This window comes from Netta rufina, assembly GCF_964035555.1.
Source record: "Netta rufina genome assembly, chromosome: 3".
Lineage (NCBI taxonomy): Eukaryota > Metazoa > Chordata > Aves > Anseriformes > Anatidae > Netta > Netta rufina.
In genome coordinates, this window is record NC_140125.1 from 36,810,845 (window position 1) to 36,831,417 (window position 20,573).

The following is a 20,573-nucleotide window of genomic DNA, read 5'->3' on the forward strand; positions in this document are numbered from 1 at the left end:
TCACTTTACAGATACAAGAGTAAGTACCTAAATACCAGAACTTACTCTTCTCCTTTGAAACTTCAGTCTTCACTTAAATGAATGCATTCGAGTACTACAACTTCACTCTATATCTCCATCGCTCAGTGTGTTCACGGGGCCATCACCAGCAGCTTTCTCTTTGTACTTGCGACAAGACTCTCTAATCTGTCTGTGACTGAATTTTTGTTGCGTCTATTCCTATATTCTCACATTTGTCAGCTTCTTGCCTGAGCTGGTCCCCTTAACTTCTTTAATTTTTGACCTATCTTTATGCTGCCCTTCTGCCTGGAATAATTCTCCTTTAAATGTCCAACAGGCAGGCAGTCCACAAAATGGATAAAAATAAAGGATAAAACAATAATGGATAATAATTAAAATAATAATGGATAATTAAAAATAGTGGATAAAAATAAAATATTCATTGAAAACTGACCTCTTCACAGAAGTATTTCATCTTTACTCAAATACCACAATAATATAAAGACATTCCTTAAATCTCATTCCTGAGGCAATTTGGGAAAAGCTCTGCCTTTGCTTCACCCAATTTTCATTTGAAATGTGCTAATTTGCCTATAAATCGTACTCTGCTCCTCTCTGTCAAACTGGTGTTACAAACTCATAGTGCTATAGTGGCCCAGGAAAGTATTTCAGGACATGTCAGTACCTTCCAGCCTAACTTGCTGTCTGAAACACCCATACAGCTGCGGCCCCGTTGGGGGAGAAAGAATTTTCCTTTTAGTCTGGAGTGAACATAGATGTTCGATTCAGACTGAAAGGAGCTGATTTCACTTGCTGGTGAAAATATTAACTGGGTTGCTTTGGACAGAACACTCTTGTTTTTCCTCCTAAATGCTACTAAAAATTGTAAAGCTTAAGGTGAAGGAGTAAAGGAAGCTTGATATTGTCGGTCGAAAAGGTGGAGATTAGAAACATTCCTTCCAGAGCCCCATTGCCTGGTTTGCATTAAGCACCATCAGTACAGAGCATGTTGTGTAGAGAGAAATCTGATCAATTTGGAAATGTAGTAGAGGAACTAAAAAGGAACAAATTAAAACCCTGTATTCCCACTTGAGTTGCTTCTGCCCCTCGGGGCTCATCCAAAGCCTTTTGAGGTTTGCTGTAGATTGAATGAAATCTTACTGGATGTCAGTGATGAGGAATAATAGGATTAAGTGAGGAAAGTTTTGCTTAAATAGTAGGAAAAACCTTTACAACCATAAGATCAATTAGGCCACAGAATTGGCTGCCAAGAGGCGTGGTGAAATCTTTTTCACAGAAAATGTTCAAGTGAAGACTTGAACGTCAGACATTTGCAAAGGGTTAGAGATACTGGAATTTGGCCATAGTGTGGGCGTAGAATCTGATCTTTAGGAATTGCCTGACCTCGTAGTGTTTCCTTCTAGAGCTGAACAACCACATGAGGATGCGCTGTTCTTCAATGAGTATATTACAGGCTAGAGCTTTTGTTACTCTTGCTCTTTGGCTTGCCCCCTTGCCCCTGTGTTCTGCTCCTACTTCAGCCTTCTGAAATAGGAGATAGAAAACTTTAGCTAACATCCTTCAGCCTCTTGATGCTGTCATGCACGTTGTTGTATAGATTCTAGTGTGCTCTGAAACGTCTTTAAGAATATATGGTAGGAATGAGGCCTCTGAAGAAAACCAGCAAAACATTCATTTGTTTTGATGCTTTTATAGTTATGACTGTTTAAATTATTCCAAGACATGTATGCTTTGTATTTTGGTGTCAAATCCAACAGTAACAGAACTAGTCTCATTTGTTTCACTTCTGCTTATTTTGCAAGTTGAAGAGTAAAACTGGGGACGTGGGGTGTGAGTTAAAGACTGCTTAATTAGTATCCTATTGCCATTATCAGACATGGATTGGATTGACCATCAGTCTGACATCAGGCCATTTCTTGTATTTTTATGTAAGACTCATTCCCACTGCTAACAAGCTTGGGGGAAGGCTTGCTGTTTGGTCATAACATGACTATTGGGAAATCATGGACATGGTGGAAGCTTAAATTCCAGGAGAACGGACATACACAGGTGCCATCTGGCCAATTCAGAAGATGCAGGAAAAAGGAGTTTATGAAATCAAGCAAGCTTGATAGTGAAGTCAAACAAACTGTGCTCAGATATAAGGACAGCTGTCAGTAGCATTGTAGGATAGATCAAAATATTTTTGCACAAAAACAAACAAAGGGTTCACATGAAGACAGGAAGGATTTCTTTCCTCAGGGGATGCCTTTTCCCCAGGCATAGGATAATGGTGATGTCCATTTTCTACAGGAAGCAAGATAGACCTATGAAACTGATGACTAGCATGGGAAAGATTTTGCTATGAATGAACACTTTCAGTAGCCAGGAACAGAAGACTAACTAAAGGAAAATGAACTTCTTTACTCGGCATCATAGCTTCAAGATGTTACTTAGATGGATCTGCTGAGCTGAACACTAAGAAGTTACCTCTGTCTTCATTCTCCCTTTATGGTCAGAACTTCTTGGGAAGAGTAAAAAGAATTCCAACTTCTCTAGTGCATCAGCAAAACAAACATCAGTGTGGTGTGTTTATTATTAACGCTGGAATGAGATCCATACAATTGAATTGACAGAGCTCAAGTGGAATTTGTTACTCTTCCAGTAAGGAAAATCATCCTTAGAATTATGAACTGATCAGAGAAGATCCTGAAGAGAAGATTCACAATCATCAGCACAAAGCTATAAGTAGAGTTGCTTCTGTGGCTAATCAGTTCTTACGTATAACCTCTTCAGTAAATATTCAGTTGGAATTAAATCAGTGCAGTTCTAAATTGACAGCATAGTGCATAGGCTACCAACATTATTTGCCTAGTGTTTTGCTTTTTTCTCCTCTGTTCTTTCTCTTGGTGTTCACAAGATTATGATGACCCATCTATATATATGTAGAGATTAGACCAACAGTATTTCTGTACTAAATATTCCCTGAGTGCTAAATACCCCTGCTATTTGGTTAATAGGGGTAATAAGGAAATATGAATTTAACTGCACTTCCACTTGAGCTCTGTAATTCACCTTTAAGCTGCAATAAGTGTGGACCTGGGGATATTCCTATTATTTGAAAATCCTTAAAAGGAGCTTACCAAGAGGCAGGTAATTGTCTACTTCATGTGAAATGGTTGTAAGTGAAGGAACATGCTTTCTGCATGTATAAACTCCCCATCATATTCCCCATAGAGTTAACTGATAAGGACAGATATCATTCTGTTTCTTTCTTAGATCATGTTGGCAGGAACTGTAAAGGGCATCTGCTTTTTCTCAAATAGCTTGTTTTAAAAAACTTTTTTTTTTTTTTTTTAAATTAGGATCATGTGGGCATTTTATTCCTATCACTATTCTTCTTTAGTTATTGTGGCATGGCCAAGACTGTTAACAATCTTGCCTGAAAAAAAAGTTATTTATTTAAGCAAGTGTATAGCAAATCAGATGACTATTTGCAGGTCCCAGGAGCAGTATGCAAAATGGTCTAAGGAATTAGATTGTATCATCTAACCTAATCTATTGTTCTGTTTCAGACATTGTTGAATGAGCTAGACCGAAGCATGGGGCGATATAGAGATGAAGTAAATCTCAAAACAGCTATCATGTCCTTTATCAATGCTGTTCTGAATGCTGGGGCTGGTGAGGTGAGTCACTGCCCTAGAAAATCCATCTCAAATGTCATGCTTGAATTAATTTACCTTGGATAAGGCTAGCAGATTATGTCACAAATCTTGTGTTCCTGAGCATATATAGTTTGTGTAAAGTAATGCTTAATTGTTAAGTTCAGTCCTACAATGTCTTCATATTATTTCATTCCCCTGTCTCTTCTAATTCTTCTAATATAACATACCTCACTGAAATGATTGTGGTTTTCGGTTTTGTTATTTTTTTAAGAACTGCAAAGCATTTACCTTTTTCATATCAGTCTTTTAGAAACCATCTTGGTTTACCTTCTGAAATGTTTTGAAATGTTAATATGTTTTGACTCAAAGCCAAACTCAAAACATCTTAATTTAAAAACGTCAAAGGCTTTCAGCAAAGTCAGTTTGTTGTTTTTCATTCATTAGCAACTCTTTCTTTTGTGTCTGGAGAATAGTTTAAGCTGATTTTGTTTCACTAGAAGTGTTACTTTCGCTTTTTTTTTCCTTTTTTTTTTTTTTTTTTTTTTTTCTGGTTAAACCACAGTAGACAACAATCTTGTAAGAGCTCTTTCTGGGAGTGTATTTGGCTGTATCTGCAACAGCCCTCTAAAGTCCTACTGAGTAGGTGTCATTTAGCAGAGTATATGGTGAATTTATGACAAATATCTATAAAAAATGTGAGGATGAACTGTAGTTCTGTGCATCTGTAAACAGAAGGTAGATCTCTAATTGACTAGCAAGGCAAGCACTCATAACTTTTGCTCTTTTTGGAACATGAAGTGTGCTATCATTGTGACTGGCCTTGCAGAATTCATTGTAGATACAGGAGGACAGTATTTTTAAGAGAAACAGAGGCAAAGACTTTAATTTTTTTACTTACTTTACTAGAATCCTGTAATCATCGTGTGTATTTGGTGTCAGGATAGAGGTTATTAAGAAAGGAAATATTAAGGATTTAAGCAATTTTTTTTTAGTGTGATTAAAAGCTTCTGGAACCATGTAACTTGTTTTACCCCACTTTATAAGGACAATTTGGAGTTCCGATTACACCTACGATATGAATTTCTAATGCTGGGAATTCAGCCTGTTATTGACAAGCTAAGAGGACATGAGAATGCAACACTTGACAGGTAAGACATTTTCTGAGAACTGTCATTTATCAACAGAGAGAAACATTGATCTCCTATATTTGGGTTTCAGATTTAAGCACAAAGTTGTCTCTGTCTCTCCCTATAACTGTCTCCCTTTAAAGACAAAAAGGAGATTTGTCCTTAAAATTAAAATCAGCAGATGAAGTAGGAAACACACATGCTAAACTGGAAGTGGCTGTGACAAGGAGTTCATGAATTGTTTTTCTTCTAAGCTGAGGATGACAACCAGAATGAAAAAATAAATGTTGTAATTCTTTTCTTGTATAGCAAAAGTGTAACAAAAGCCTGTCCTGGTTGGAGGGAAATAAACCAGTTCATTGATTTCATTGAGATTGAGTATGTGTGGACATCGTGCAGGTTCTGGGTTTCCAAGATTTTTCTTTAACCTCACTCATTTTTATGATCTATTTTGTAACATAACCCTCCAAACAGTAGCACTAGCACAACTGTAAGAGAAAAGGAACCTATGGTGGACAAAGGGGTAGAGATGCCAAGCAGACAAAAGAGGAAAACAGGTAGCTATTTTAAATATCTTTGTTACTGTGCAAAATTTAACGTTGAATGGCACCTTCAAATTACTGTGCTACAGATAAATGTTTTCTTCACTGAAACTCCACTTTACTGGTGACCCATGTTAAGGTCACTAGCAGTTCCATATTTTGCCACAGTAATTGAAACTGTTAATGACCTTACATTTAAATCTTTCACAAAGCCACATGCTGAAATTATCCTAGAGTAGGCAATCTGAGCAATTTGACTAAGACACCTCAAGAAGCTAAAAGACCCAATGAACTACTGGGGAGCCTGGTAAAATCTATTTGCTTAACAAAATGAAATGTTTTAAAGTGTAAAAGCAGGCAGCCATGGAAGTCTGTCTTCTCCTGTGACCACATTAAGCTCTGTGGAGAGGGACAGACCTGCTATCAGGTTATACTTGCTGGCAAGTGTGTTGCTGTCCCTTACTGTCTGCTACTCCAAGCCTCTTTCTACAGAGCAGGGCTGATCTGTAGGTATCTAGGACTTTCTAGGTGGGAATGTCAAGTTTGCCAAAGTATATGATGAAAAAATACTAATCAGGCCTATGTCTGCAGCTTTCAAGGGACCGTTTTCTCAAATATCCACTGTTAGGAGTTGCTATAGGGTGATGGAGCATATAGTGCTTCTGGGATTCTGCATAAACATGAGGTTAGCACCAAATGCCTATTACGAAGAAGGACCTCGCATCTTTGAGCAGGGGGAGGCTTGTATCTATCTATTAATGCTACTGGGAAAGATTACATACAGTTTTGTGCCTGTGTTTGCTGAAAAGCTGGAACAAGTAATGTTGGTTTTTGTCTACAACATTATAACCAAGAAAAGGATCTGTTCTGTATGACTCCCTGTTCTTTTGGCTAGTAACCAGGACGTATAGAAAGAACTTAAGATTTTAGGAACTTGTGGATCTTACAAGTTATAGTGATGAGACTGATACAGGGGTTTGAGAGGATCCCAGATGTCTAGATTATGTAGGCTGTATGCCAAGCCAAGAAAAGGAGATGTGCCACAGCCTTTTTCCACAGCATCTGCTGTGCTCTGATCTCTGTGAAAGATAAGTCCATATGCCTTCGTCAACTGCATCTCTCACCAGGTCCCCCAGATCCCACCAGAAGCATGCTGTTGTGCTTAATAGGTAAATGGAAAGACAGCTGCAAACTCTGCTGTTTATCACACAATCATAGAATGGTATGGGTTGGAAGGGATCTTTAACTAATCCACTGAATACATCTCTACTCCACCACATAAACGAAACCGCTTGTTAATGTTGCCTGACATGGCATGGACTTTCTAGATGCAGCTAATGTTGTCTAGTTAACAAGTATGGGGTGGACTTTCTAGAATGTATTACCAATGTAGGCATTGCATTAATCACAAGTGGAATATCCTTTTTCAATTGTATGTTTATTTTTAGACACTTACTTCAACACAGTGACTTAGCACAAGGGTTAAAGTACATTTTGACCGCAGCTGATCATTTCTTTTGGCCTGTTATTGGCCCCCATGGGTTGCTTTGCATACATGTTCCAACATTTTATGTAAGAAAGGCTTGCCAACTTCCAAGTGTTGCTTCTTCTATGGTGGCACACTTAGTTTAAGTCTGAATTATGCCATGACCATTGGTGGTTTTTGGTTTTCTTTTTCTATTTTCTCTTAGGCACTTAGATTTCTTTGAAATGGTCAGAAATGAAGACGACCTGGAACTTGCCAAGCGGTTTGACCTGGTAAGATTTTCTATGGTGTACCTGAACTTGCCAAGGCTGAACATCTTTTTAGTATCTTTGATGCCACTTCCCCTTGTGTTCCCTGAAAGCAATGATTGGCTTTGGTGCTGAGGGTGGCTGGTACTCTTGTTTTCACCATTTCTCATGTAGCATGTAGGTGATCTCTGATCTATGAGCAATTGAAACAATGATCACAGACAGGGCTTCTGCAATGCCTTTCACAAAGCCTTCTTTATTTTGTTTAGCCGAAGGTTCAGGAGCAGAGGTGGTTATCAACACTGTTAGGCATGTTTTCAGTCCTAACGATCAAGATGCATTCTAATTTCAGACATCTCTATTACAGGAGTATGGGTTCTTTACAGGACTTGGGCTCATTTTTGATGCTTTTCCCAATAGATCACAGGAAACTCCTGAATACTGCCACCTCAGAGACTGTGGAGAGAATCAGTACTTTAGAATGGGTGGAGTTTGAGATGATCATAAAACAAGAACAGTTTCTACAACCTCTAGCCACAGTAAGGGGCTGTAGGATCCAGAACAGTTGTAGTTTCCTCTTTTTTTGAATCAGTTCCTGCCAAACACTGATACAGAACAACTAATCCTTCCCTGCTTATTGTCTATTATTTATGCCACCAACTCCTTGGACCCAAAAATTCTCATAGAATCATTGGATGGTTTGGGTTGGAAGGAACCTTTAAAGATTACTTAGTCCAACTTCCTTGCAATGGGCAGCAACAAGCATCTTTCACTAGACCAGGGGGGTTGGAATCAAATGATCTTTAAGGTCCCTTCCAACCCAAACCATTCTATGAATCTGTGTTGCTCAAAGCCCCACCCAGTCTGATCTTAGACACCTTGAGTGATGGGGTATCTTATTTATTTATTTATTTTGCTTGCTTCAGGACAGCTCTAGGTGTCTTGGTGGCTCTATGTGACTTTCTAACCACCTTTCTAACCCTTTGCCTTGGGGATCTTTTTCTGTTCTGGAGTAGGTTAATGCATATCTCAGAGACCCATGTACAAGCTCCTCACTGAGATTATAGCTGGACATTGCAAGAGACTGCAGAGGTCCAGTTGCTGTCTCCATGTTGGTCTGACCTTTCACAGTTAGTCAGGCTTTCTTTCACTGTGCATGTTTTTTCTCTGACTTGTCCTTGCACTGCCTTTCCTCATTTCAGATCCACATTGATACAAAAAGTGCCTCTCAGATGTTTGAATTGATCAAGAAAAGATTGAAGCACACAGATGCCTATCCCTATTTGTTATCCATCCTCCAGCACTGCTTGCAGATGCCATGTGAGTACATCACAGTTTTCCAGAGGAAGGGGTGTTGCAGAAATGGGTGAAGTTTTGGCATGGGTGCAGGGTCACAGTTACCAGGACACACACTGCTTTTGTCCTCCGTTCAGAACTTGGCAGTGCCTAAGGGACTTAGTATCTTGCACTGATCCCACCCAGCAGATTTTGTGCAATACTTAAAGCAGCAGCTTGACTTCTTTGCACTTGCAAATAAAACTAAGTAGCTGGAGACATTCCAGTTAGTCACTAACAGAGCTCTTAGTGACTTTAAATTAACAGCTTTAAAAAAGAAAGAGCCCTTGTGCTTCAGATCAGAGAATTCTCAGAAATAGACACCATTTTGAATGTTAACAAAATGCAGTGAGGAATTTTTCTGGTGAAACAATACAGTACTGAAAACTGTTCTTTCACTGGGAAATTCCACAATAAGTCTTCGGGCTGCTATCTTGTGGCAAAATGTCAGCTGAGGGCTCCTTAACTCAAACTGAAAAATAACATTGGCATTTGTTTTCAAGAGAGGTGATAGAAATCTGCTTGTTAACTGTAATAAAGTAATTCAGTCATGTTTCAAGAGTGTAGCAGCTGCATGAAAGCATAGCAAGTTCACATAAGAACCACTTGCCTTAATCCTGTTAGGTATCAGGGGCTGGTTTTGGTTACTTTTAGCCATATTTGAACAGTCAAACTAAGAAGTCAACTTTAGGAAGAAGTATGCAGTGAGCTTTTTCAGGAGGTAGTGTGGTATGTTTTCAGGCACTGATTAGGTTTAAGAACTGCCATGCACAAATTCAAGCAGTTGTTTGTCCCAGTGGCCTCCTTGCTATTACCATTTAAGACAATACTTGAGCTTTGGGTATCGACCTGGAGTGTTTGGTGGCAGAAGAGTTAAGTCCTTCTAGGGTAGGACAGGATTGTACTGGAGCAATTTAAAATAATTTAAGGTCTAGGTTATGTAGTTTAGGGAGCTAAAGTGAATTTTATGTTCCTCTGGCTCTTTTATTTGACATCCATGGGATCAGTCCATTTTGTTCAGTTTCTGTTCTTTCTCTCAACACATTTTGATCATGTTTGAATGAACTTTTTGTGTCAGTTGAGTTTCACTGATCTGCAGACAACTTAATAACTGAGTATGCAGATAGAACATCTAATTGTTTTTATAGTGCTTGGTCACAATATTACCTAGGTGCATAAAAAAACAAAGCAAAAAGCTATCAATCCCCATAAATTACTGAGTAACAGCCATCATGATCATGACAGAATCCATTCTGAATTCATCTAAAGTGCAAGCTGGAGCTAGTCTGTCAAAAGGATTGCACAGCCTGAACATGCAAGTCAGACATAGAGTTGCACATGCTTGTTATGTGCTGTTCTAATATGCCAAGTGTTTGTAAATAATCTGCTAGCCTCAAGTCAGTGTCAGGTTCTGTGTACTGTAATTTACTATATAAGAGATTAATATGGGAACCGGAAAGGAAGGAATGCCAGTTTGTCAGTAGATCTGTGCACTTTGGCATGAAAATTGAAGTTCTCATGGGTTGGTCATTTTCCATACAGATAAGAGGAATGGAGGAAATTTTCAGCAATGGCAGCTGTTGGACAGAATACTCCAACAGATTGTTCTGCAGGATGAACGAGGAGATGATCCAGATATAGCTCCGCTGGAAAACTTCAATGTCAAAAATATAATTAAAATGTAAGCTGCAGCATTATTTTTAGTTCCTCTTATAAAGGTGTAAGTATATGATAAGTATGCAGATACTTTGGAAATAAAATATCTTACCTGAAGAATTACCTGTGTTAATTTACAGCTTCTTGTTGACTTGCTAGTCTTATAACCAAGTTTTCCTTTAATGATGTCTTCAACAGATGTTATTTTCTAGCAAATTCCTTGCTTTTGGTTTCTAATTTATTTTAACATTAGTTAGAAGAGCAGAGAAAAAAAAAAAAAGTGATAGTATAACAAAACTATCTCATTTTTCCTTTTTCTTTCAAAATGTTGATGAAAGCTTTCTTTGATATTCTCCCCAAAATGTTGTCATTTCTACTTAGATCTGATTCCTCATTAATGAGCACGTAGTTTAGAAAGATTTGAAATAGTTGAAAATAGTCCCCATCTAGCACATAAAACCTTTTACCTCTCAGTAAAGCATCTGCATGTGTTCACCCACAGACTTGGCCAAGGGTTCTACCATTATTTTTTCCCATAGGGCGCATCATTTGAGAAGTCTAGCTACATTAGCTGGCTCTCATCTCTACTTCCCTGTTCACAGTCCTTTTTTAGCCAAACTTTTGGAGTCTCCATCCCATCCATCTACCTCAGGTAATTCATGGCCCATTAACCTTCTGAAATATCTACTGGGTAGAGCATTCTTATAGAACATAAGCCTCAGATGAAATCAAGTTCTTCTGTACTAAAAATTCTACAGTCCATCCTGTTACAGGCATGAGTCAAAATCAAAATTGGTTTCTCATAGTGGAAAAGTACACCGGTACTGATCTCTTTCTGTCTGTCTGGATATCAGACTCCATTCTAGAACTTGTGCCTGATCTTCCATTTCTACTTTCATAACTACTACTCATTTTGCGTATCTAATCAGTCTCCAGCATGCCCTGCATATTTTCTGTCAGTAATAGGAAATAGCTGTGCCAGTATGAGATACGAGCATTGCCTTGTTACTGATATATTACCCAACAGATAAGCATCCTCCCTTCTCTTAAGGAAGAAAAAAATAGAAAAAGGGAAAAAAAAAAAAAAGGAAAAAAAAAAAGGGAAGGCAATCCAGCCTTGTATTAATGATAGGATAATTTGTATCCCATGGCAGGATGATTTTAGCTATGACTTCTGCCTTTCAAAATAAGTAGCCTTGGGACCTTGATGGTATTACCTGAAGACATGGAAATGCCAAGATTTTTTTTCCCCCAGACATTCCTTTATTCCTCTTTAGGACTTCAAGCTACAGGATATCACCTTTTTAATATAAGCTGCTAACTACAGTAAGGATCAGTATTTGGACCCAGACTGACCACTGGTATGATCCTGATTAAACATAAATTCGCCAGGTTGTCTTTTGCTGATCACTTCACACAATGGCCACTTGCCTTTTAGGCTGGATAGCTCAGAACAAATTTAAATGATCCGATTTCGTCTTTCAGGCTGGTGAACGAAAATGAAGTCAAGCAATGGAGGGATCAGGCAGAGAAGTTTCGGAAAGGTAAGTGTGTCCTTTGTGTTTGAGGATGAAAGAGAGGAAGAGCATGATTCAGTCACAGAGCAGTGGGCAACAAAGCTAGGCACAATTGGCTGTCCAGGTTTTCCTTCATGGACTAAACCTGCTTTGTCCCTTACAGTATATTTCGTCTTATGATGAGTTTATCTGCTTCATAGGATAGGGCTTCCCTCAATCCTCACGTGAAGTGATTTTACAATCTAAGTGAAACTTGGGCGTTGCTCTATTGGTCACTGAATATTACCATCAGAACAGTCATACTCCATTTTCTTTTCTCTACTTTCATTAAACGTCCCCAGATGAACTGACAGAGTTGTCAACTTTATTTCAGTGCAACCTCCGTTTCTTTGGGAACTGTCCATGAGCTTTATTTCATTAGCCCCACTTACCTGTTCTTCCTAGATCATGCTGAGCTGATGAGTAGGCTAGAGAAGAAGGAGCGGGAATGTGAGACGAAGACCCAGGAGAAAGATGAAATGATGAAGACACTGAACAAAATGAAGGATAAGCTGCAGAAGGAATCCTTGGAGTTGCGCCAGACCCGGGACCAGATGAATGACCTGGTAGCTCAACTTAATGAGTTCTCGGTAAGAGACTGGGATTCTTCCCAACCTTGTTTAAAGCCTGCTAACAAGTGAATGATGAACAAAAGTACATTATCTAGCCAGCTGCAAAGATGAACACTTAGAAGCTGTTCAGCTTTCAGTTTGGACCAAAATCCCTGAGCTGGTGGTATAGAATGGGTAATGAATGAATGGCCTGCTCCATTCCTTCTTTTCAGCCACCCTCTCTGTAGAAGCTGCTGAGGCACACGTCCTCCTCTAGGCACTCTTTTTACTGCTGAGGTGGTCCTGATTGGAGGAATATTTTGGTGGAATATAGAGAAATCTCCCAGATATGAAAGCAAATTTAGCGACGAAGGAGGATTCCCATTGTGCTTCAGGAGGGCCTGTGCCACCCTGGAGCTCTGCAGAAGTGACATTTGCATCTGCTTCTTCCTGCCTGTTCCAGTAGTGTGCCTGAGCTTCAACTCCCAGGACACAGGCCTGAAGGTAGACACTGCAAAAAGCAGATTAATTCCCTCCTCCCTCTCCCACTTTGTGTTGGTGGGGCCTAATGACAGGTATTCAGTTTTTCAAACCCAAGGTTTAAAACCCAGGAGTTCGAAAGTTCATAAGATTGAACTTTTCTCTTTTTTCATACATAAGGAGAAAATAATACATTTTGGCTTCTTTTACTAGCTTTCTGTTTTTCTGAGCCATTTATGGTTCCCTTTTTCAAGCTCTTCTCCACAACTTCAAGGACTTGAAACTTTCTCTTAAATGAAAGCTGAGATTCCTCCCTTTATTGCATGGCTTTGAGTGCAGGAGGCTTTAAAGAAAACATCAAATATTTTGAGACTTGTAATAAAATCACATCAGCTGGCAACATGGAGTTATTGTGCCTTTTAAACCGTTTGCTTTCTTTTTCTGTGTGTTTTTTTTCCAGCACGGGGGCAGTATTTCCTTCCCACCCCCACCACCCCCTCCTCCAGGTGGCCCACTGGCTTTGTCGTCTTCTCTCATGTCTGAGAATTTGCCCCCACTGCCACCTCCTCTGCCCTTCTCCAGCTGCCCCCCTCCTCCTGCTCCACCACCTCCTCCAGGAGGACCTCCTCCCCCACCAGGAGCACCACCCTTCTTCAGTATGGGGGTGCCCCCTCCTTCAACAACCACCTTCAGCAGCAGTGGCACCAGCCTGAAGAAGAAATCTATCCCGCAGCCTTCACACCCACTGAAATCCTTCAACTGGGCTAAGCTGAGTGAGGTAAGAAGCTGCAGTACTCTCAGCAATTAATTAACTTTCCAAGTGTGAATCAGTGTTAATTAATGCCATAGTGACTGAAGCCAGTGATATTGTGGCTTTCCTTAGGCTGAGTCAGTAGGAGTCAGTAACTGTCCTGAGGGAGCCTCCCCACTTCTCCAGCAGCAGCACAACACATCTCCTGTCATGACCAAGGTGCCAGTTAGGTTGAGCTGCAGTGGAACTGAGCATACCAGTGGTTCAGCATAGCTGCAGTGGGACTAAATGTTGTAAGCCAGAGCTGGACATCTCCAGGGCTGGTATGCCAGAACTGCCCTCACTTGCACATCAGGGAAAGGGACGGTTAGAGCCAGTGCAGGCAAAGCACAGTGAGGACCAGCTTCCAAACTAGCCTCCTCTACCCTGACAGGAGCAGTCTCCAAGGAGAGAAAGGTGGCCTGTTTCTCCTCACCATTCACTCGTGGCCATGAGACTAGCTGCCCTTCTCCTTGCATGGTTACAGTTTTGCCACTTGAGAATAAAACTCTGAAGTGGAAATAAAAGCAGAGGAATTGGATTCCTCCTGTTGCACTCATATTCTGCTATCTTAGTTGCCTTTACCTCCCTTCCACTTCTCTCCCTGATTTTTTTTTCATTTTCTCCCTTTCTCTTTAGGTCTTAATTTTTTTTAACTGATTTACAAAGAAAAAAAGTGTCTGTATTGAGTTTGGATGGCTGCCTAGAAACCCAGGTTCTCTTTTAGACTGAAACTCACCCAGGGCCCAACTCAGGCATTTGGAATGAGTGTCCAGGGACCTCTGGAATGCCACAAGAATTCTCTCTCCCCCTCTCTCCTTTTCTTTAAAATAAAGTGAAGTGAAATATTTGCTGCACCGTCTGTGCTTGTCTGTCAAGGCCACGTGGGGGGTGTGGGAGAGAATGTAAAGACGGGGATTTATTTTCCTTTGCAGAACATGGGACTTAGTGCTCTGAAAAAAAAGAAATAATAACTAATATATGTGTATATATATATGAATATATATGAAAAAGGGAGAGCCACAGGTGTTTCTGTTTAGTGTACAGTAACTGTAGGCTTATCCTGCCCTCTGGTTAGGAGTGAAGGCAGCTGTACTAATAAAATTGAAGACCTGGGTGGTGAGGTAGGTAAAACGTGGTATTTTGAAGAAGGCAGAATAGATGGAAAAATGGACATAAGAGGGAGGAGTTTTCATTTTGGGGTGTTTGTGTTAGCATTTTGACCTAGTAAGGTCCCTGCAAAATTGCAGAGGTTGAGGTGTAGAGCTGCATTTGTCTTGTTCTTTGGGTACCCTTTGTTATGGCGTTAAATAATTCCGCTGTCTGCTGGAGAAGGTGCTGGATTTTGTCCACCTTCATCAGTACAAGGCACTCATTTTCTGTTCACGTGGTTATGAATTTTCTGGGTACAAAGTCATGAGTAGGTCAGATAGCCTCATCTTGCATTTCTCTTCTATTGCAGCACTTTAACGATGTTCTCCTGAACTGTCAAAGTAGCCATACATAAAGTAACAAAGACTCAGAACCAGCATACTGGCGGGGGGCAGCAGCATATCTCCAGTTCTTGAGCATGGGGAAACCGAGGCCTGGAAGTGTGCATAGTATTATTTTATAATATTATTATAATATTATATAATAATATTATATTATTTTGGTTCATGGTAGTGCTTAACTTCCAGTTCATATGGATGCAAGTTTTCCCCACAAAAAAGTTTGAGAAAAAATACATCTGATACCATGTTTTTCTTTATCTTTAAAAGCTGGTCCAGATAGCAAAGTTAAGGGTATGCTTCCACCATGCAACACAGCAGGGTGCAGTGACCTAGTGCTGGAAACAGAGCTGCACATGCACTTAGGGCTGTAGCCAGATCGAGTATGTTATTCAGCTCTTTGCATCCCGTTGTGCCCACCCTTCTCAAAGTAGTTAGTGCAGGCTCTCTATCCTAAGCTGTGTAGTAAAAAGATGATGCTCTGACTGAGGCAGCCCACGTGATTTTGACCCCCTTTCTGTCCATGGAGTGAAAGAAAGCTGACAGAGCCCTAGATGAGCGTGAATAAGGCTGACCATGAGGGATTTGTCCATGGTATACTTTCTTAGCAGAGGAATCAAGGCTATTCTCTGGGGCAATTGATGTGATTTTTATTTTTTTTCCCCAGGGCCAGTACTGTTTTAGGAAGGAAAGGACTGATCTGCTGGGCGTTACAAGAATGATCAAATATATTCTAACTCTTAGCAGTTGACAATAACAGATTGTCCGCAGTTCCCATGGGTACAATTAGAAAGAGCTTGATTGGAAAGTATTCATGCTTCTAACAAGGAAATTCCAAAAACCCACTAATTTCTTCTGGGAATTACAGATTTTGTACTAGCTTTGATATGAGCTGATGGTCAGTGGCAAAGCCATTTAGATGCATACGTGGGCTGAATTCTGGTTAAGCCCTTCCACACCATAGCTGCATTCATACAGCACTGTAGCATTGTCTGTGAATTCCATTCATACAGCACTAGAGTACTGCTGGTACCAAGGATCTCTGTTTTTCAAGAAAAAGATACTGCAGTGTAACTACTGTAATGCCCTGGAAAGACTCCTGTCTTTGTTTCTAAACAGAATGTAGAGTTTGCTCTCCCAGCCCAGATTTTACATAACACCCAAGATCAAACAGGGTCCAGACATTTATGGTTCATCCAAACAATGGAGTGGCTTCAAGCACTCTGGAACTATGGATTCATATAATTAACTCTTTAATAAACATAAACATATTAATTTGAAGTTGTCAAAGTGATCCAAGTCAACCGTCCACTGTGGTGCTTGTTATCTCATGGCTAGAGAAGAAATATCCCATTATGAGACAGGCTGGTAATGACTCCAGCAAATGATCCAGACCTGGGTGAACTTGTGCGTGTAATGTTATTGATTATTCTGATTTCTGGAACTTTCTTCCTTTAAACAGCCTGAGGATCACAGCAGACAATGATACAGGATTTCTGTCAGAAATTCAAACTTAATGGAAAGATTCCTACAAGATCTCTGTGTGAAGCTGCTCGTAATAACCTTGGTGGTGCCCAGTCCTACACTGAGATAAAACAGCTGTCTCAGTTAACAAAGATGCCAGAAATACAATTTTTGTACACAGTGGATTTTTCTTCCATTGAGAAAAGGATCTGATATCAAGAAAGAAATTTTAGAATTATAGCATGGTTTGGATCGAAAGGAACCTTAGAAATAATCCAGTTCCAACCCCCCTTCCATGGGCAGGGATGCCACCCACTAGATCAGGTTGCCCAAGACCCCATCCAAACTGGCCTTGAACATCCTTTTTCAGATACATAATGGAATTATGAATCAAAATTCTAAGGTTTTACACTTTTTGGTGGTTTAAATTTACAAACATTTGGAGATTGTCTGGTTCAGTATTTGCAGAACACACATAGTTTCTATGGTTTCTCTGGCCCTGCAGGATAAATGAAAGGCTGACCCAAAGTACTGTTAGCTTTCACTTTTCTGTGAGGTTGTTGAGTCATGATGGATTTTGATGACTTGCTGCAGAGTATCATTATTTGTTCTTCAGGGTAAATAAAATCATCCATTGGATGTAGCAGAGGATAGCTTAATATGATTTCTAGCTCCTAGAAGCACTCCTATTCTCTAATCTTCATTGTTTTGTCCACAAATTGTGCTTCATTACAAAGGTGGAATAACAATTGTAGCAGCTCCAGTGAGCTAATTATTAAATGCAACTTACCAAAACTTCAACTTGATGGAGCAAATGTCTTGTAAATAATTGTTCTGAAAATAAGATATTTCCTTAACTAGTATGTACTACCATTTCAATAGAACTCTGGGAAAAGTAGTTCAGAGGGTGTGTTTCTTAAAATGGGCCAAGGCTTTGCAAAGCAGAGAAACCACAGGTCTTGGTAGACTTGTTGAATGAACAAATGCGTAAATAAATACATAAAGATGGGAGAAAGCATGTTGATTAAGTGACCTCTCTTTTTTCCTTTTTAAGGAGGAAGAAAGAAAGGGAAGAAGAAATAAGAATTTTCTTCATTTTAAAACTTTGAGTTAGGGACCATAAGTATTCTTTCTTGTGTTGAGGGAATCATTTATCATAGCACCCATGTTACACAAGTCTGTTTCTCCTATAACTCTCAGTCTCTCCTGGCTGATGACAAGGCACAATCAGCCAGTTAATCCATAACTGAGTAGGAAGAGGTCAGTGTAGGAAATTACCTGGCAAGAACAACAAAGTTTTCAAGGGCAGAATTTAGGATAGAAATAGAAGGGACAATCCCATTGCAAGCAAAGGTTGTTTATACCTATGCCTGCCTAAGTTTTTCTTTGACTGGACTAGTTAGCTTGTTTTTTAAGCACTAAGTAGGGTTTCTTGGGTCAAGTTCTGTTTGTGCACACCATTGCAATGAGTGCTGCTTTGGAGTTTTGTCTTCATGCTTTATGTAGCACACAAACCAGCTTATATGGGATCAGATTTAACCCACGTCTTAAAATGAATATGAATGAAACAGGAATCATTTTAACTTCCTTGGTTCATTTTTTTTTCTGGAAGATACAGATAAGAACCACTCTCTGCGATCCCTTTGTGAGTCTCAGAACTGCCTGTTCAGGCACCTCTGCAATCCAGTAAGACCAGCCCATTCTGTAGTGCTTTCATCAGTCTTGCCATTCATGGGGAAACTTCACTCCCATGAGGGCTTTCCAGCCTGACAGGTAGATGGGCCAGACTCTCATAAGTAGCTGTCGCTTGAGTCACATCCAAGCACAGCATACAGCTCCTGGTGCCTGCCAAACACAGCACGTAGCTCTTGGCATCCCCAGGGTTCTGTCCCAATGACAACTCTATGGATGGTTCCTGAAGAAGGTCCAGAGCCTTTAAAGGTTGGACGTAGTGCTTAAGGACATGGTTTAGTGGGTGATATTGGTGATAAGGGTGATGGTTAGACCAGATGATCTTGGAGGTCTTTTCCAACCTTAATGATTCTATGAATTTCTGACCACTGGCTCCCCTCAAGATATATTTTTCCATCTCAGTGTTTGATGGGACAATCTGAAACAGGGAGGAACTCAGAGAAACATTCCCAAGTTCAAATACATCCCTTAGGATTTATAATGCAAGGTTTATAAGGCCAGCCTGGAAACCAAGTGAGATTGAACACCCAGCCTGGATGCTTCTGGCTAAGACTGGCAGTAGAAGCCAACATTAGGATAAAACAAAAATTAACTTTGTCTCATATTTCTTTAGCTGAGATGAGCTTCCCAAACTTGTTTGTTGTATTGTAGTCACAGGGTCATGTTTTTGCTTTTATGGAAAGGAGAGCCACACTGATTGCAAGGAGTGATACAAAGATATTGGTGAGCCTATTCAGGGGTATGTGCTCCCATCTAGCACACACTCTCACTGCAAACAGCATTGCAGCAATCTCAGCCAGACAGCCCGCCCTCCCTCCCCTCGGGCACTCACAGGCTGCCTCTGGAGGGAGGGTGTTGGTTTTCCTCCACAGTGTCTGCTCTGCCAGGAACTTCCTCCAGAACACTTCACACTTTTATTTCCCCCTCATTTCATTTTCTCATCAGGTGTTTTTTCCTTGCTCCTTGAGCCTTGTGGCTTAGCACATTTCCCTCATTCCTTTGATGACTGTGAATGGGAAGTAGAGCCTGTTCCTAATTAGTTCTGATAATGAAGTGTTAATGCACTTTGCTGTGTAGGTGCAAGTCAGGTACTTCAGAGCTGGAGCCTGTGTGAGGGTTTCATTGCCATTGCTTGCTGTTCCTGGCTTTCTCTCCACCGGTGTTCTGATGTTTTTTCATCTCCTGAGGTTTGCTTAGGTCTCTTTACAATCCTTTCTGTCCTTTCTCTTTTTCTTTTAATCAACACCTTCCTTATTTTTCCAGCTAATAAAGTATACATTAAATGTACACTTTATTAACTAAATGAACTGAAAGACAGTGTGGTCAGGTGTGAAGAGTCCTGAATGGGTGTGAATGAACCCTGTTCTGAATGGGTACTTGCCCAAAGCTTATCCCACTCCATATGCACCTTAACAGTCACCAGGAAGGAGAAGGTAGCTCAATCATTGTGTCCTCTTTTCTGGCAAGGACATCTGTCCTGAGAATATCAACAGGAGACCCCAAATCCTCTCTTAGCTTAGTGTGACTGCTAATTGTGGCGGGGGGATTGGAACTATATGCTCTGTAAGGTCCCTTGCAACCCAAACCATTCTGTGATTCTATGATTTTATGATTAGATAATACTTGTATTATAAGAGCTTATTTGGTCCAGGGCTGGTGAACAGCAAAATTGAAGGAGGAGTCTGTGCTTTTGCATATTTCCAATTAGTGTGGATGATGCTCTCTCAGACATCTGGGTATAGCTTGTGCATGAGTCAAAAAAGAACTCAGATAAACAGGAGAGATCACATAACAGGAAACAATTTGACTTCAAAGACTCAGGGCCTTAAAAGTAAAATAAAATCTTAAATTACTTTAGCAGGCAGGCAGAAACCACACACCCTTTGGGGTTTGCACCAGAACCTGGCAAAATTTGCAGATGGGAATACATGTGTTGGGTTTGTCATACATTAGTGTCCTTCCTGAGCTTTTTCTTCGTGATAATGACACTTCTTTCATGTGACCATAACCATTGTGTTAAAGAGATGGTCAGTCCTGAACGAAAAATTACTGTAGAATCATGGATATTGCTTGAGATATGGTCTGCTAGACTTAGAATGTGGCCTTTCATCAGAGGCTTGCTGTGATGATTTTTCAGGCTATTTTTTCACACTAATGTTTAAAAAACAAAACAAAACCCAGCAACACCAAAATGGCATTGGATGTGCTTAGCTAAAAGGTTTTGCTATCTCATTAAAATACATCCTTTTCTTTCAGGAGAGGATCCATGGCACAATCTGGAATGAGATTGATGATTTAAAGGCATTCAAGGTGCTGGATCTAGAAGATTTTGAAAAGATGTTCTCAGCATATCAGAGACACCAGGTAGGGGTGGACTTTTCCATACCTTGTCTTCCTTGAATTTCTGGAGGAGAAAGGAACACTTATTACAGTGATTTGGATTACTGCCCACCTGCAGTCAGGCTGCATTATTTGCTGTTCTGTCACTGTT

General features: G+C 40.1%; 1 protein-coding gene across 3 annotated transcripts in view; it reads left to right on the plus strand.

Annotated features, from left to right (window-relative positions):
* The window catches only part of DAAM2 (dishevelled associated activator of morphogenesis 2), a gene marked incomplete at its 5' end in the record, with an annotated part of 115,891 nt that overhangs the window by 58,688 nt on the left and 36,630 nt on the right, over window positions 1-20,573 (plus strand). For all 3 annotated transcript variants that reach the window (XM_084284300.1, XM_084284298.1, XM_084284299.1), the window contains 9 exons: window positions 3,576-3,686; window positions 4,710-4,813; window positions 7,026-7,092; window positions 8,271-8,388; window positions 9,946-10,084; window positions 11,545-11,603; window positions 12,021-12,205; window positions 13,107-13,424; window positions 20,339-20,446. In XM_084284300.1, the coding sequence (XP_084140426.1) occupies window positions 3,576-3,686; window positions 4,710-4,813; window positions 7,026-7,092; window positions 8,271-8,388; window positions 9,946-10,084; window positions 11,545-11,603; window positions 12,021-12,205; window positions 13,107-13,424; window positions 20,339-20,446 (1,209 nt within the window). The remainder of the gene's footprint in view (window positions 1-3,575; window positions 3,687-4,709; window positions 4,814-7,025; window positions 7,093-8,270; window positions 8,389-9,945; window positions 10,085-11,544; window positions 11,604-12,020; window positions 12,206-13,106; window positions 13,425-20,338; window positions 20,447-20,573) is intronic.